The sequence below is a fragment of the Cibotium barometz genome, chromosome 9, assembly GCF_041138505.1.
Source record: "Cibotium barometz isolate CiBa-2024 chromosome 9, ASM4113850v1, whole genome shotgun sequence".
Classification (NCBI taxonomy): Eukaryota; Viridiplantae; Streptophyta; class Polypodiopsida; order Cyatheales; family Cibotiaceae; genus Cibotium; species Cibotium barometz.
This window is the reverse complement of record NC_141054.1, coordinates 48,562,633-48,578,282: the sequence shown is the minus strand read 5'-3', so window position 1 is coordinate 48,578,282 and position 15,650 is coordinate 48,562,633. Positions and strand designations below refer to the sequence as shown.

The 15,650-nt window shown below is 45.6% G+C and overlaps 2 protein-coding genes across 7 annotated transcripts in view; both read left to right on the top strand.

Annotated features, from left to right (window-relative positions):
- The window catches only part of LOC147635653 (mediator of RNA polymerase II transcription subunit), a 197,445-nt gene that overhangs the window by 163,358 nt on the left and 18,437 nt on the right, over positions 1-15,650 (top strand). For all 6 annotated transcript variants that reach the window (XR_015266693.1, XR_015266692.1, XM_086803035.1 and 3 more), the window contains 3 exons: positions 9,666-9,820; positions 10,021-10,261; positions 10,364-11,153. Coding sequence is in view for 4 of the 6 variants with exons in the window: in XM_086803035.1 (XP_086659161.1) it covers positions 9,666-9,820; positions 10,021-10,261; positions 10,364-11,153 (1,186 nt within the window). In the remaining 2 variants the exon portion in view is untranslated. The remainder of the gene's footprint in view (positions 1-9,665; positions 9,821-10,020; positions 10,262-10,363; positions 11,154-15,650) is intronic.
- On the top strand, positions 4,626-7,283 carry LOC147635654 (uncharacterized). The gene is made up of 4 exons (XM_086803039.1): positions 4,626-5,985; positions 6,083-6,425; positions 6,517-6,678; positions 6,820-7,283. Exons 1-4 carry the CDS (start codon positions 4,757-4,759, stop codon positions 7,234-7,236), a joined length of 2,151 nt encoding a protein of 716 aa, XP_086659165.1. The 5' UTR covers positions 4,626-4,756; the 3' UTR covers positions 7,237-7,283.

Genomic DNA, 15,650 nt, shown 5'->3' with positions numbered 1-15,650 from the left:
ATAAGATTAGAAAGCTTATTCTAGGCTTTTCCTTACAATCCAAAAGTTTGAAAAGACAAATATTCCAGAGATAAAATGGCGAAATTTGAAGGTTCCCAATCCCTAAATTTCTATAAAAAAGTATTTTCCTCAAGTTTGAAAACCTTTCCATCAAATATTTCAAAGGTAAAATTACCAAATTTGAAGGTCCCCAAATTTTAAAGAAAAGATATTTTCCCAAAAGCTTGAAAACCTTCCCATCAAATATTCCAAAGGTAAAATGACCAAATTTGAGGGTTCCCAAATTTCTTGCCTCTTAATTCTACTATGAGAGGTAAATTTCAATATTTGACAGTGGGATTACACTAAACCTGTGTTCTTTTCGAGCACTTTGTAAAAGCCACTTCCCATAGGTGTTTATATTTAGGGAATTGTGGTGAGTACAAGATAAATAATATCGGGCCTGAAATTTAGTTGGCATTTTTCCATACAAACCAGGCGACCTGCAGTCATACGTTAAATTAAGAAGGTCAACCTGGTGCCACCATCTCCAAGCTGCCTCTTGCATGCAGCGTGTGGGTTCTTTCCCGTGAAAGAAAGCCAAAGATAATCTGGAGGGTGAACCCTCCACATATATATGACCATACATTTCATTTTTCCAAATCTACCGTATGGGAAAGTCATAATATCAAGTTGAGGCCTATGGGTATGGGCTCTAATAAATCGTGTGTGTGGGTTAGCAAATTCATTTCATGATTTGAACATATATTTTAATGTGCAATATATCATATGAAGATATCAATACACCATTTTCCAAAAAAAATTACATTGTTGTTTTATAAGTTCTACAATAGCTTTTATATATTTCACATGAAACTATCAATACACTGTTCTCCAACAAAAACTACATTATTGTTTCAAAAAAACATAAGCTTTACAAAAAAATTTATGTATGTCACATGAAGATGTCAATACACCATTCCCTGACAAAAGTATTTGTTGTTAAAAAGCACAACATAGCTATTGTTGAAAAACGATATTATAGAATTATTATTATTATTATTATTATTATTTTTGTATCACTAGACTCGAGCAGGGTTGGGTCAGGTACGCGTACACTTGGATGTGAGGCGTTCTAGACGTACGTACGTTTTTGTACGTACGGAACGTTAAGGGCGTGTGCTATTTTTTTTTTCCACGTGTTGCAGGTCGGCGTCGTCTCTTTAATGCTGAGCGTCGGTGGTCATTTTTTTGGGGCGGGGCTGGGCTGGGCTCATTAGCCTTTATTATTTATAAGGCATGGCCCAAATAAAGGGCCAAACTTAAAGTCGAAAAAAACAAAAAAAAAACGGGTTCGGCGGGCTGCAGAAAACGGGCCCAATTAAAAAACGGAAAACAAACGGGAGAGAGAAAAAAAAAACGGGAAGAAAAATGAAAAAAAAAACAACGCGCACATGCAGCCAGCAGCGCGCAGACTACTGGCGCACACACACACACTCAGCAAGGCTGCAAGCAATCTCTCTCTCTCTCTCTCTCTCTCTCTCTCTCTCTCTCACACACACACACACACACACACACACAAACATGTCACACACACACACACACGACTGAAGGTTGAATAATCTCTCTCTCTCTCTCTCTCTCTCTCTCAGGAGCTAGAGATCTTTCATTTCTTCATGAGTAGAGATAGCCCTGTCTCATGGCGGCACTTTAGAGAGCCCCGGACCCCGACACCTATTGCAGACCCACAGACATGGCACACATATGCAGAGGGACTATACCATGCCCCACAGCAGCCACCTATACCTCAGCCACAGGAGCCTCGACCTACCACAGCTAGCTTCTTTACCCACTCGATGGTACAGGAAGCTATCCGCCGCCTACAGCATGGACGGGCCGCCGACCATATGGGCCTGCAGGGTGAGCATCTCATATATGCAGTAGATTCTTTAGCTCCTTTTCTTGCACACCTGTTTAACAGGGCACTAGCAGAGGGTTTGCCTGCAGAGTGGACGATGCATACCATTGTGCCGATTCACAAAACAGGGGATATGCTCGATCCGAGCAACTACAGGACGGTTATGGTTGGCCACGTGCTGGCCAAACTGTATGGTGCAGTGCTGGAGCAGGAGCTTAGCTTATATGCTGAGCGAGCAGGTTTACGCTCATCAGGGCAGGCAGGCTTCAGGAGAGCTTTCTCTACCACCGACCATGTATTCACTTTGAGATGTATGATTGATCAGGCCAGAGTGAGGAAGAGAAAGCTCTATTGCTGCTTCGTGGATTTCCGCAAGGCATTTGACACAGTACCACGAGAGAGGCTCTTTCAGCGCCTGCAGTCTCTTGGCATACCAGCAGATATGACATGGGGCATCTATGCATTATATGAGCAGGTTTTTGGGCGAGTCAGATGTCCAGGAGGTATGTCTGAGACTATTGCTAGCACCATTGGTGTGAAGCAGGGATGCCCACTTTCCCCCACGCTATTTGGGTTATACATTGATGAGGTGGCTGACTTCATTACACGGGGAGGCGGAGATGGAGTTGATTTAGCAGGTACCTCAGTACATATTATGCTCTATGCTGATGATATTGTATTAGTGTCTGAGTCTCCAGGTGGTCTACAGCAGCATTTACATGCACTCCATGATTTTTGCACACAGAGGGGTCTTACTGTGAACCTTGGGAAAACCAAGGTTATGGTCTTTCATACATCGAGACAGGGCAGGAGTCAGCTGACATTTACTCTCGCAGGATGCCAGGTGGAGGTGGTGACATCATACGTGTACCTAGGGGTTACCTTCTCTGCAGTAGCCACACGCTTCACCATGGGTTCAGCAGCCAGAGCTAGATTGACACGGGGATATGCAGCATTGGCTATGCTAGAGAGACAATGCCACCAGGCGCATTTTCAGGAGCCCCGGACGAAGGGGTGGCTATTTGACACATTAGTCACACCGGCATTGATGTATGGAGCAGCGGTATGGGCGCCAGGCCTTGCTACCCATTGGTGGACACAGATAGAGAGACCACAGGCCCTCATGATGGCACGCATGATACGCAGCAAATCGTCAGTACCTCATGACATTATCCGAGCAAAGTTTGCTGCGCCTCCTATGATGGTAGAGGCCATATTTCAGACTATATGCCTGCTAGACAGATTCAGAGAGATGCCACAGGACAGATTGTCATACAGAGCTTTTGAGGCATCTAGACAGCTGGCTGAGGCAGGAGACAGAGGATCATGGTATGCACAGGTCACACATTGGTTCTCACAGCATGGCCTAGACATGGATCATCTACCACCATTCCAGTATGATAGGGATGCACCACATATCCGTCTCTCTCATAGTGAGAGGAACAGAGTATTGAGACAGGATCTATGGCAGCTCTATACACGAGAGACATGGATATCGCCTACACAGCCTCTTCCACCGAAGATGCTATACTACAGAGATCACTTCATGAGTATCACTGATGATGGATTTATAGAGAGGCCTAGATACATGGAGGGCTTTTTATCACACGGCTCCCGAGTGGCTATTGGTCAACTCAGAGTTTCATCACACCGATTGGAGATTGAGACTGGCAGAGCAGCACGGATCCCCCGAGAGGAGAGGGTATGCAGATTGTGCAGAGAGGAGGTGGAGAGTGAGGAGCATTATGTATGCAGATGCAGAGCATATACAGCCATCAGAGAGAGATATCCCATTCTATTCAGAGAGCCACGTTCCCTACACCAGATCTTTGAGGCAGCAGACCAGCGCATACTGGGGAGATACATTCTAGACATACAGCGCCACAGAGAGACATTATTACACGCTCAGACAGCTCCAGAGGGGGGGAGAAAGACACAGATTACTGCATTTTTTCAGAGATCCATCCCCCTCCCAGCCCCTACACGGCAGGGAATTACTCTCCAGAGAGCAGAGACACTTAGAGCCCGCAGGAGACAGAGGGCACCTGGCTTTCGGACACCACGCCTATACCAGAGAGAGATGACAGAGATCAGAGCTCAGTTTCACAGAGAGGGTGCGGAGCGACTGGCTCGCTTCAGAGCACACCCAGGCATGTTCTTCAGGGAGCTGTGGACACCCCCTTCACTGATGTATACCATTCTATACCCCCAGTATGGTACAGGATGGAGCTAGCTAGGTTGCATATCATGATTGTATACTCCATGCATATAGCTTTGCATTTTTCTCCTAGTAGTAGAGCTCCATCCCCCGCACACCCAGATTCAGCTTTTTTTTTTGTTCAGTACTTTTTCATTTTGTTGGGATGACAGAGGATACCCCATACAGGTACTCCGATTTGTCTCATAGGCCGAGTTCGGTCTTTTGGAAGACGTTAATAAAATCTTTCTTTCTTTCTTTCTCTCTCTCACACACACACACACACACACACACACACACACACACAAACATGTCACACACACACACATAGTGACAAGCGTGTACACTGTACACACACACATCCAAATTCCAAAATAACACACACACATCTCTCTCTCTCTCTCTCTCTCTCTCTCTCTCTCTGTGCCATGGGCAAGAAACGACATGCCTATTGGAAGCTTCACACACTCCAAGATGATGAGAAGAGCAACCAATGGAGATGCCGGTATTGTGGAGGTGACTTCAAAAGTTGAGTTACTCGCCTCATCTCTCATGTATCGGGTCTCGGTGGCAATGGCATTTCAGCTTGCAAATCTGTGCCACGCGACATAGCAAATAAGGTGATAGCCGAGCAAAATTTGAAGGCTTCACAGGGTGCAGCCATGGCAGCTGAAGACGAGGATTTGTTGGATCCTCTTCCTCCTCGAGCTGCATTTGTTAATCCAACGGCTGCTACAGGATCCTCTAGTGCAATGGGGCAGCCTAGTAGAAAGAGGGCAAGAGTAGAGGAGAGCATTATGGAGGAAGGTGCAGGTTCCGACATGCATTGTGATAGTTCTTCTAAACAGCAGACCACTCTCCCATCTCGCATCTTTAGCACCGCATGGGTAAAGGAGCGGCAAAGGGTTGCCGAGATAGAGATTGCACGCACACTTATACAATGCAATATCTCCTTCAATGTGCTTCGCACGGACCAATGGAAGAAGATGGTTCAAGCAATAGCCGCTGTGGGTTCGTGCGAGGATTGGCACGGGGTCGAATACAAACAAATGAGGACACGCATGCTAGATGAGGAGAAAGCCAGGATAGATGTGGCGCTGCAACCAATACGGGACAGCTGGAGAAAGTTTGGATGCACCATCTTGTCTGATGGATGGGCCGACATCCGAAGGCGCCACATGATAAACATTCTTGTATCATCATGTTTTGGCACCTATTTCTTGCGTGCGGTGGATGCTGGTAAGGCAGGTGAGAGTGTTACAGCTGAATTTATATATCAGCACATTAGGCAAGCCATCATAGAGGTGGGTCCAGAAAATGTTGTACAGGTGGTCACTGACAATGCCTCCAACTGTAGGAGGATGGGAGAGTTGGTAGAAGGTGAGTTCCCAAGCATTGTGTGGACTCCATGTGCTGCACATTGCTTGGATTTATTAATGGAGGATGTGGGGAAGCTTACTTGGGTGCAGCCAGTGTTGGCGGATGCCAATCGCATCACCACCTTTTTCAGAAAAAAACACAAAGCATTGGCGCTCTTTCGCAGCAAGAGCCCCGGGCTTGATATGGTACGGCCTTCCAAGACTCGATTCGCTTATGCATACATGGTCTTGGAGCGTTTGCAGAGGCTCCATGATCCTCTACAAGCCACTGTGGTTGATCCAACGTGGAAAGATCCACGACATTGCAATTCAGAGCCTACAAAGTATGTCCAACGTAAGATCTTGGACGAGAATTTTTGGGAGGAGACAGCAAAGATTGTCAAGTTGCTGAAGCCGCTCTTCTTTCTCTTGCGCATGACAGACATGGAGGGATCTACCATGGGTCTCCTCTACCACATGTTTAGGAGGATGCGGCTAGAGATTAGTCGGTCCACAGTGGTGTCTCAAGACAGGTAAGCCATTGTCAAGTGCACGTCACATGTTTATCGCACCAATCATTTTAAATTGCTCTTATTATAACTTTGGTCTTGACTCTTTTTTCCTCTCTAGAATTAGAGAACTGAATCAGATTATAGAGACGCGTTGGGAGTACATGTCTCGCCCAATTCATGGCATGGCTGCACTCCTTCATCCTCTTTATCGAAAGGATGAGACCATAAGCAATCCAGAGCTTCTTACCATGTGCGACATGTACTTGGAGGCAACCTATCCTCAGGAGCAGCAGTCAGAGGTAAACAACTCCATGGTATCCTACATGCATAGCTTGGGTGCCGCTTTTAGCAGAACCTCATGCAACAAGGAAGACGAGGCAAAGGCCCCGATTAACTGGTGGTTGATTTATGGTTATCAATCATTCCAACTCCAACAAGTGGCATTGCGCGTCCTCTCTCAAGTGAGTGACAATAACTCCCTAAATGGAATTTGGAAAACGATGTGTGATAATAAATAGGTTTTGATTACTTTAAGACTTTTATTACTTGTAGGATTGTTCAGCTGGTGCGTGTGAGCGTAATTGGAGTGCCTACTCTCTTATTCATACAAAGATCCGCAATAAACTCAAGACCAGCCAGTTGGAACGCTTGGTTTATTGCCGAGCCAATCTTCGATTGGTTCAAAATCTTAAGAAACTTGAGCATCCTATGCAGGTGACTGATTGTGTCATAGAGTCTAGACATTAGTATATACAAGTAACAATATTATGATGCATGCAGCTCAGAGCTGCCAGCATTTTTGGCATGCCATGGTCACAGACAATTCGCATTGAACATGTTTATTGTTGTTGACAGGTTGATCCTCTATCTCTGGAGCACGTTGCTACCGCAGAAGAGGCGCAGACCGCATTGAGAAACGAGCAGGAGGAGATAATTCGCATGTTGCACAGAGAGCTGGAGAGTATAGACCGCAGGGTGACTCGGGCTTCTTCCAGGGCGTATGACATTGAGCCCAGTGGTGATGCGCATGTTGTGCAGTCGAGCGGGCGAGGTAGACGAGGCGCTAGGCGCGGGACTCGTCGAGGACGAGGACGACGCACATCTACCACATCACATGCGGAGACATCGACAGTAGCTACAGAGGAGATGCTAGATGATCATGAGGGAGTACCCTATGTAGAGCCTGAGTATGATTCTGATGGGAATGTCCTTACCGATGGAGACGTCCCATCTGATTCAGCTTCATCATCAGGTGTTGATGATGATGAGTAGCCTTTGCAGGACCTAGGTTGACCGGGGCATTTTTTACTCTCTTTAGGAGAGGTTTTTTCCCCCGTGTCCTTTGTATCGGTTTCTTTACTTGTAGCGCTTTGCGCATGCTCAGAGTTTCTGTAATCATGATTTTACCTTATGTTCATTTGTTTCCTTCTTGAATCTCTACTCTTTCAATGTTCAATGTTTAAAGTTTAAACCATTCAAAGTTTATGTTTCATGAATGACATTCAATGATATGTACTAGTGGATCTAATTTATATATATATTATATTGACACACTTTACGTACTTTTGCTCGAAGACCGTACTGTACTACGTACCGTACTCGTACCGTACGTATGGACCTACCTTGGACTCGAGACTCCATAACATGTCGGGAAAAAAAAATCCTAGCTAGTGAAACGAGTTGCAGTGGAAAGTTGTCTTGCACAAATATTTTTTGAAAAATTATGACTATGGCCTAGAAGAGAAACACACCTTTCCTTTAAGTTCTTTCCAAGTAACTCGTGTCTAGCAATATTATCTTGAATTTTTTCATCCTTTTCAGTTGCTCCCATGTTGCCACAAGCTTTTGAATCACTCCCTTGCTAGCCGAGAGGCCTTCATGGACACACGGATAGCTCTCCGAGGGGTGAAGATATACCTAGTGGATGATCTTACCCAAACCCTGGTAGAGCATAGATGGGTGAACATGCCCAATGTGCACGAGGTCTGCAAGGCAGGGAAGTAGGTAGTATACAAGGACAAGCGAGTCGTCATCTTAGAGTGGCGTCCCAAATAGGGACCGGAGTCTGTGGGACCATACACGTGGAGTTGGCTGTTTGGAACTACAATGGGACACTATGGTGGGACATTGGGGGACTTAGGGAAGTTTTTACAGAGAGGGACAATATCTTCTTCACGGAGACCCACCAGAACCCCGAGAGAGGGCTATCACGCATCTTAGGCTATGTGTGGGCATCCATCTACTACTGAGAGGAGACACGCACATGTGCTAGGTTACGCGGGTCTGGCAGAGTGGCACACAGTTCGTAACACAAAAGAGTGTCCAAGCTGTACTCAAAGGGGGGAGGCAATCCATCTGAAGGCCATGTAAATTGAAATCATCCAGTGATGCGAGGGTACCAAAGATGCCCTATCCCTCCTGTGAGATAGCTGTTTGGAAAACTCGACTGCCAACCTTGTGGGTCTCTGTTCAGTGTGTCGACATGGTAGAGAGGGCATCGAGGACCAAGAGAGCGGTCGCAAACTTCTTCAATACTATCTCATGTGGTACCCAAGCCTTACTGCTAATCATGCAAGATAGCATTATCAAGTGCAGCCTCTCTCGCCTCCTCCACTTCAGCGCTGCCAAATATGGCCCTCAAAAAGAAGAGAGGACTCCCTATGCGAAGAGAGGGTCATACACATGAACCTTGTCTCTGTTCAGTGTGTAGATATGGTACAGAGGCCATCGAGGACCAAGTGGGCAGTCCCAAACTTCTTCAATACAATCTCATGCCAACCTTGTGAGTCTCTGTTCAGTGTGTAGACATGGTAGAGAGGGCATCAAGGACCAAAGTAGTGGCCCCAAACTTCTTCAATACAATCTCATGCGGTACCGAGGCCTTACTGCTAATCATGCAACATAGGATTATCAAGCAGTCTCTTTCTCCTCTCCACTTCTCCACTGCCAAATATGGCCCCCAAAAAGAGGAGAGGACTTCTGACTCCCTATGCAAAGAGAGGGTCATACACACGAACAAGAGGCTTCCAAATGGAGATGCAGTTAAGACACACAATCACCACCTCTTAGGTCATGGTCATGGAACAAAGAAGCCTCAGTCTTCACATCGGTGCAAATGGTGGGGGTTTGCTTCTTATAGTGCTAGTCAGGACCGGATATGATGGGGATGGTGGAAAATAGTGATCCTGTCCTGTGTGCCGAGCACCGTACCACCTCTACGGTAAGGATCGTTCAGTCCATGAGCTGACCAATTCTTATTAAACTTAGCAAGTGCAACTAGCCTTACAGTCATAGTATGCTGGAAAATGCAGTAGGGCGTATTTCTGTGTCTCAATCTCTTGGTGTCACACATTTTCCTTTGTGCTCTCAGAACAACTCACCTCGCGGCATGTCTCTATATGCAACCAGTCTGATGTGCCTTGCAACTGGCTTGGAGTTATACTCACTGGTTGTGACAAGTGGATATTGATAGCTAGGTGTTTGGGAGATGTCACCCATGGTGTAACCCCTGCATGACTATAATAATTCAGAGTTCCTCCACTTGCTTCCATTTTAGAAGAAGAAGATGAAGTTCACAAAAAAGTTTAATTAAATCATAAAATCTTGAATACGCTTAAAGGCTGGTCTGCATCTTCTGTATTGTTGAGAGCTGTGTGATTTGGAATACAAGAACTTAGATCCTTTTACTGTCCTACTTGCAGGTTTGTCTACTTTTTGAATCTCCAGAATTTGAACAAAGGGTACAGAATTACTCTATAAGTCATGGGTCTCAACAAGATCGCTGGGTGAATCATGGACCTTTCCAGCGTGCGGACCCACAGCAAGCACTTGGTGGCCATTTGATAGGGAAAGATAGGTACACCTGTTTGTTCTGTGGGCACAGGTCAAGTTTTGCATGCCAAATTTTATATCATCTAGCGCACACCATGTATTGTATAGATCTAGAATAATATCCTTACAACTGCATAAGCATTATACCCTAGCGCACTCCCCTTTTGATGTGGCACCATTTATACTTTGAGCACCCAACTTATTGCTTGTTTGTGGGCTATCCAGATTTCCTGTTTACTTCGATGACATGTGTGTCCGGGCGTTGCCGGTCTTCACACTTATCATGTACAGACTGATAGAAAATGAGGCATTAGAATTTGCAGAACGGCTGTTAGACAGATACTCCATACTATTTACCTATCACCCCACTCGCTTCACCTTTGTTCGTGACACGCTTGCTTACTTCTATGGGCATTTGCCAAACCCGTTTATAATCAGGCTTCTCTCCAACCTTGACCTTACCAAGGTCTCCATTCTGCCCTTAAGTATCAATTGTATATGTTCCAATCAAATAGTCATTGTTTTTTGCTGTAGTTATTGATATTTTGTGTGTGTTCTTCACATGCAGATCCCTTTCTCAGATGCGTTTCTGCAAGATATGTCGTCTTCAAGCTCGGGAAACTTCTCTGACTACTTGTCAAATCTCTTAGTAAACCTTGTAAACCTTGTCATACCTCCATTGACATCGAAACTGTCCATGGACAGATCCGGTGGACTTTCTCGTGTCGGAGGGACCAAAATTCAGCTTGCAGTTGTGCCCTCGGTTTCTACTAGCATTCCTGAAATCCCCAAAGTCTTCTATCAGCACCAAGATCCGGGAACATATCCACAATTAGTACTTGAAACTGCAGTGATTGAGCTTCTCTCATTGCCACATCCACCCAATCAGATTGTTTCTACTCTAGTCCACATTGCAGTCAGGGTGCAGCCTTCTGGGCAGCCACACCCTCAACATGGCCTTTCACAGCCACATCCACCAACAGCATCAACTGGTACCTCTGGACATTCACAGAATATGGCTCCTTCTAATCCTAAAAGCCCATTACTGCCCACATCTCCACCAGCTGCAGGTGTGGATCCTTATGCAAATTCCACGTCCTTAGGAGTTTCCACAAATGCAGCTGCTGCCCAAAATATGGTTGCTTCTTGTCCACTCATGATACAGGCTTGTGGGCTGCTTTTGGCCCAACTTCCAACTCCTTTTCATGTGGCATTGTATTCTGAGACTGCCCGTTTATTTAAGGAGTGCTGGTGGATGACTGATCCCAACAAACTTAATCTGGAGATGGATGCTGCTTATGGATACTCTGTGTGGGATCCAACATGGGCAGTTGAAGATGATACCTCGACAGTAATTGGTGATTATTTCCTTCTCTCTATTATTTTGGTATTCTTGTATTCGAGCTTTTGTGATAACATGGATCTTGTTTTATTTACTAGAGAACACACACCTTCCTGCATGCACCCTGCACGCATGCACACACATATGCACACGCAGTATACAGTGTTCTTGGAGACCTGGATGTTTGGTGGTGAGAGGGTGTGATCTGTGAAGATGAATACTGCACTAGATGTGAGGTTAGGACACTGAGTAGCCAGTGAGATAGGTCCCTTGGCGATAATGACAATCTTTACTAGATGTGAGGTTAAGACATGTAAGAGCTAGTGAGATAGCCCCGTTGGTGATAAACAAGTACATCGCTCACATACACGCTCTTACTTTACTTTTCCTATGTTCTCTAGTTTGCTTGACAAACAAACTGGCTTTTTGTAAAGCACCCTAAAGTACAATTGGATTTTTCCTTGGAAATTGCACGCGAACACCCTATTAGACCCTTCTAAAGTTTATTGAATAAAGCCGTAGTGTTACATATCAATCCCCTCTACCCTGATATTGTAATGATGGGGTACTAGCTAGCTAGTGTATATATGACCCGCATAGCCATGGTTGAGCAGCCTGGACCAACTAGGATGCTTGGCATCCCAGTGTCAGTCCACATAAGCATGTAGGATGGCTGGCAGTGTGCTAACCTTCTTGGGCTCTCTCAAAATAAAGCCTTCCTAAGCTCTCTGTAAACCATCCGGTTTCCTAGGCCACCGTCTTGTGTTATCTCCATAATGGTACCATACATGGGGTTGGTCTACTTTACCTCACGACACCCTGTTCTTGGGTAAATGCTATCTCTAAATCTCCTACCTTGTAAGAGGCCTCACAGGCGTGTCTAACCAAGATCTTGTAACTCCAAGCTGGGGCAGAAGGGGTTTCGCAAAACACTTCACCATTAATGCAACTAAGCATTTAAAAGTGGCCACAACCTTAAATATATGCCACTTAATTCCACAAAACTATGAAAGAGAGATGTGCACATCTGACACCAGATAGAGGCCAGAATGGGCCAACCATCCTTGCCCCCCGCCCCCCGCCCCCCCTGCCCGCCCTTCTCCCTTGGTGTAGGCTGGAACCCCATGAGTTCTAAAGCACAGGAGCCGGTGGTTTGGAACTGTTAAACCCAACTTAAGAAAACTCCTAGAAACCAGGGAGTTCAAAGGGTTAGAACTCGGTGGTGTCAAACAAGATTTGACCATTTTGGGACAGTTTTCCTTCTTTCCAAGGTGTTCCTGTGCTGAATTCTCGAGCACATCTGCTTTCTTCAGTTTTTTCTTCAACACAACTCCTCGTCCTTGGACATTTTTATTGTCCACCTTTCACATTTTTTGTGGGCTTGCACCAACTCTATCACAAGCTGGGGAAATAACCCGAAACAATAGTAGATAGACCAACACTTCAAATACTAGACAGAGCATGAAGAAACATCGGGCGGAAGAACAATTAACAATATGATAACATTGCACTAAGCCGGAATGATCGGCCCCCCGTAGGAACTTCTTTATTTAGAGAGAAGCTTTCACAATAAACCAAGGTGCGGGTGCATACAACACCGGATTTTCCACAAAGCATCAGCACCATAGTTGTCAGGTACGAAAAGTTTTTCAGTTGGCCAGATGATTGAGCAAGGTTTGCAGGTTCGGTTTAACCCTGATGGTTGTTATGTTGAAGACTTTAAAGACAAGTGCAGGTTGGTTGCAAAAGGCAACAGAGTGGGCAGAATGTTTACATTGAATGTAAACATGCCTGAAGTGAGTGCTGCGATGTTTGTAAATGGTTCAGGAATTGTTGCAGACACAGAAATTTGGCATAAAAGAATTGGACATGTGAATGTGCTCTATGCAGACTAAAGGAATTGTGACAGGGCTGCCAAAGTTTAAAGTTGAAGGTATGCAGAAAATATGTGAAGCATGCCAATTTGAAAAGCAAACAAAGCATGTATTTCCACGTGACAGAAATGTGAGCAGAAATGCAGCTCTCCCATCGGAGCTAATTGTGCACTTTCAGGATACTCGTTTACTTGGTTGAGGCTTCTTCCAGGTGGACTTTCATTCTTCAGAAGCTACTTCTCAGGCTTTGGCTAGCAGTCCCTTTCCTCTTGGACCTAGGAAGATTTTCTTCTTTCAGTACCAAGTGGGCTTTGATCTAGTGGTGGAGAATCAGCCCTTTACCCCGGTCTCACTACGGTTCCCTGCTCTTCCTCGGTCCTATTGGAAGCTTTTAGCTTCCATAGGGGCATCCTTTGGCCAGGTTCTAGAGGTACCAATCCTCCCGAGCTCTCCCGTCTTAGCTTCGGCGGCCGTTACCGCCACTCTTGATGGTGTACCCCATGTCCTTGTGCTTGTTCCTGATCCATCAATTACTGATGATCATGCTATGCTTCAGAGACCTGACGGATCTCATTTCCGCCAGAGGATGGAGATTAGCAATGTGACCCTGTCTCGACGACAAATCCGACACTGGTCAAGTCTGCCTGTACCTGCCCCTTCATTCACACTCCCTGTGGAGCACCCTAACTCCTATGCAGCTCTTGCCTCACAAGATGTTGATTCTTTTTTGGAGGATAAGGCCTTGCAGGCACATGATCTGGATCCCTCACAGGAGGATGCTGCATTACAATTACAGGATGATTGCACCCTTGAGGATGATGTTGCACATTCGCATTGTCATGGTACCTCTCCAGTTCTGAGGACTAGCCCTGGCTTTTCCCCGGAGTGGGAGAGAGAGGTAAAGTTTACATTGTCAGATTTTCTCTCCCTTACCTTTGCGAGACGTACTTCCGCCTCTAAAGGGAGTCCTTCGTTGACGACGAGATCTAGTCGTTCCTACTCTGAGTCTTTATGAGGATTGTCTCTTGGAACATTCAGGGTCTTGGGGTTTTTTTTCCACGTCGACGGAAACAAATTGTAAAAACCCAGCTTCATTGTGCAGTCACAGGTGGACCTATGGATATATTGCTCTTGCAAGAGCATAAACTGGATGCTAGTCAGTGTGGAGATCAGGCAAGCTTCTCTCGGGACACACCTTTTGATCACCGGTTGTTGGTACCAAGGGTGGTGTTTGTATCTCTGTTTCAGCTTTGATCTTGCCTTGCATCATTGGACATGGTGTCATTTTGCCTGCGAGAGCGCAGTGGATCCTTCTTATGCAGCGTACTACACGCATTGGTATTCTCAACCTCTATGCTCCTAACCATAGAGGTGAGAGGATTGCCTTTTGGAAATCTCTCACTACATTGATGCCTCTTGCCGACCATTGGATTATTGGTGAGGATTTTAACATGGTTAAGATGCCAACGGATAAAAGAGGTGGACATGAGGGCTTGGTGCATCCTCTTGAAAGAGCGTCTTGGGAGAGGTTTATACTCTCCATTCATGGTAGAGATTGTTGGCATGAGGATGACATTTTGAGGAGTCCATCCACTCTTCTTTATTCATGGTCGAACCGGAGAAGAGATGTAGGATGTATCTATGCACGGTTAGACAGATTTTATGTGGATGATTGGGTGCTTGACAGAGGTGGACATACTTTGATTGCTACAGGCACCTCCAAATCGGATCATTGCCCAGTGGTTTTATGTATTAGAGATCCGAATTGCCATGGATCAGCACCCCATGTACGCATCCTTGATCATTTGTTTTCAGATGCAGAACTATCACGTCGTATGCTTGATATTTGGAGATCTCATGACTTCTTATAGGCCTCTCAAAGCCTGGCCTTTGCTCTCTGTGATATTAGTGACTTTTATCACACATGTGCCTTGTCTAAGAGGCAAGAGGCCTTGGACTTAGAAAGGGCTATTAGACGTAGATTGGCTGCCTTGCAGAAAGAGCACGAGAAACATCCTTATGCTCAATGGGTTGCAGATTCTTTATGTACTGCTAGAGCAGAACTTCATCACTCTCTTGAGCAGCGTGCGGAGTACCGTTTCCATGCCCAAGAATCCTTTTGGACACAGATGGGTGGCATATGCAACAAACATTTCTTTGCTTCTCATGGCCCATCTCATGCCAGAGATAGTGTCAGGCAGTTGCAGGATTCACATGGCACTCTTCACTCAAATCCTGTTATGGTTAGACAGATTGCCACCGATTTCTATTGCCAGCTTCTTAGTGCAAGCCGCATTCTGATCTGAGACATAGGGCACAGAGGAAGGTTTGGAATGCATTGCCACATTTGATCACCGAGGAGATGTGTGCTGCTCTGGATGCCCCTTTTTCTATGTAGGAGTTCAGTCATGCTCTTCATGCCTTACCTCATGGCAAGTGTCTAGGAGAGGATGGCCTCTCCCCTGTTTTTTTCACTACTTTTTGGGATGAGATTGGGGCTGAGATAACATTGGCTTTGTAGGAGATGTAGGACACAGGTTCTATGCCTTCTTCTCTCACTAAGGGGCTTATTTATCTTATTCCTAAGAGCGGGGATAAGACATTGATTGGTCAGTGGAGACCTATCACCTTACATGGGA

Bases quoted from the DNA above. Each gene is read 5' to 3' on its own strand.
- LOC147635654 (XM_086803039.1), top strand. From the start codon at position 4,757: ATGGCAGCTGAAGACGAGGATTTGTTGGATCCTCTTCCTCCTCGAGCT. The intron at 5,986-6,082 runs GTAAGCCATTGT...TTTCCTCTCTAG, and splicing joins ACAGTGGTGTCTCAAGACAG to AATTAGAGAACTGAATCAGA. The intron at 6,679-6,819 runs GTGACTGATTGT...TGTTGTTGACAG, and splicing joins AACTTGAGCATCCTATGCAG to GTTGATCCTCTATCTCTGGA.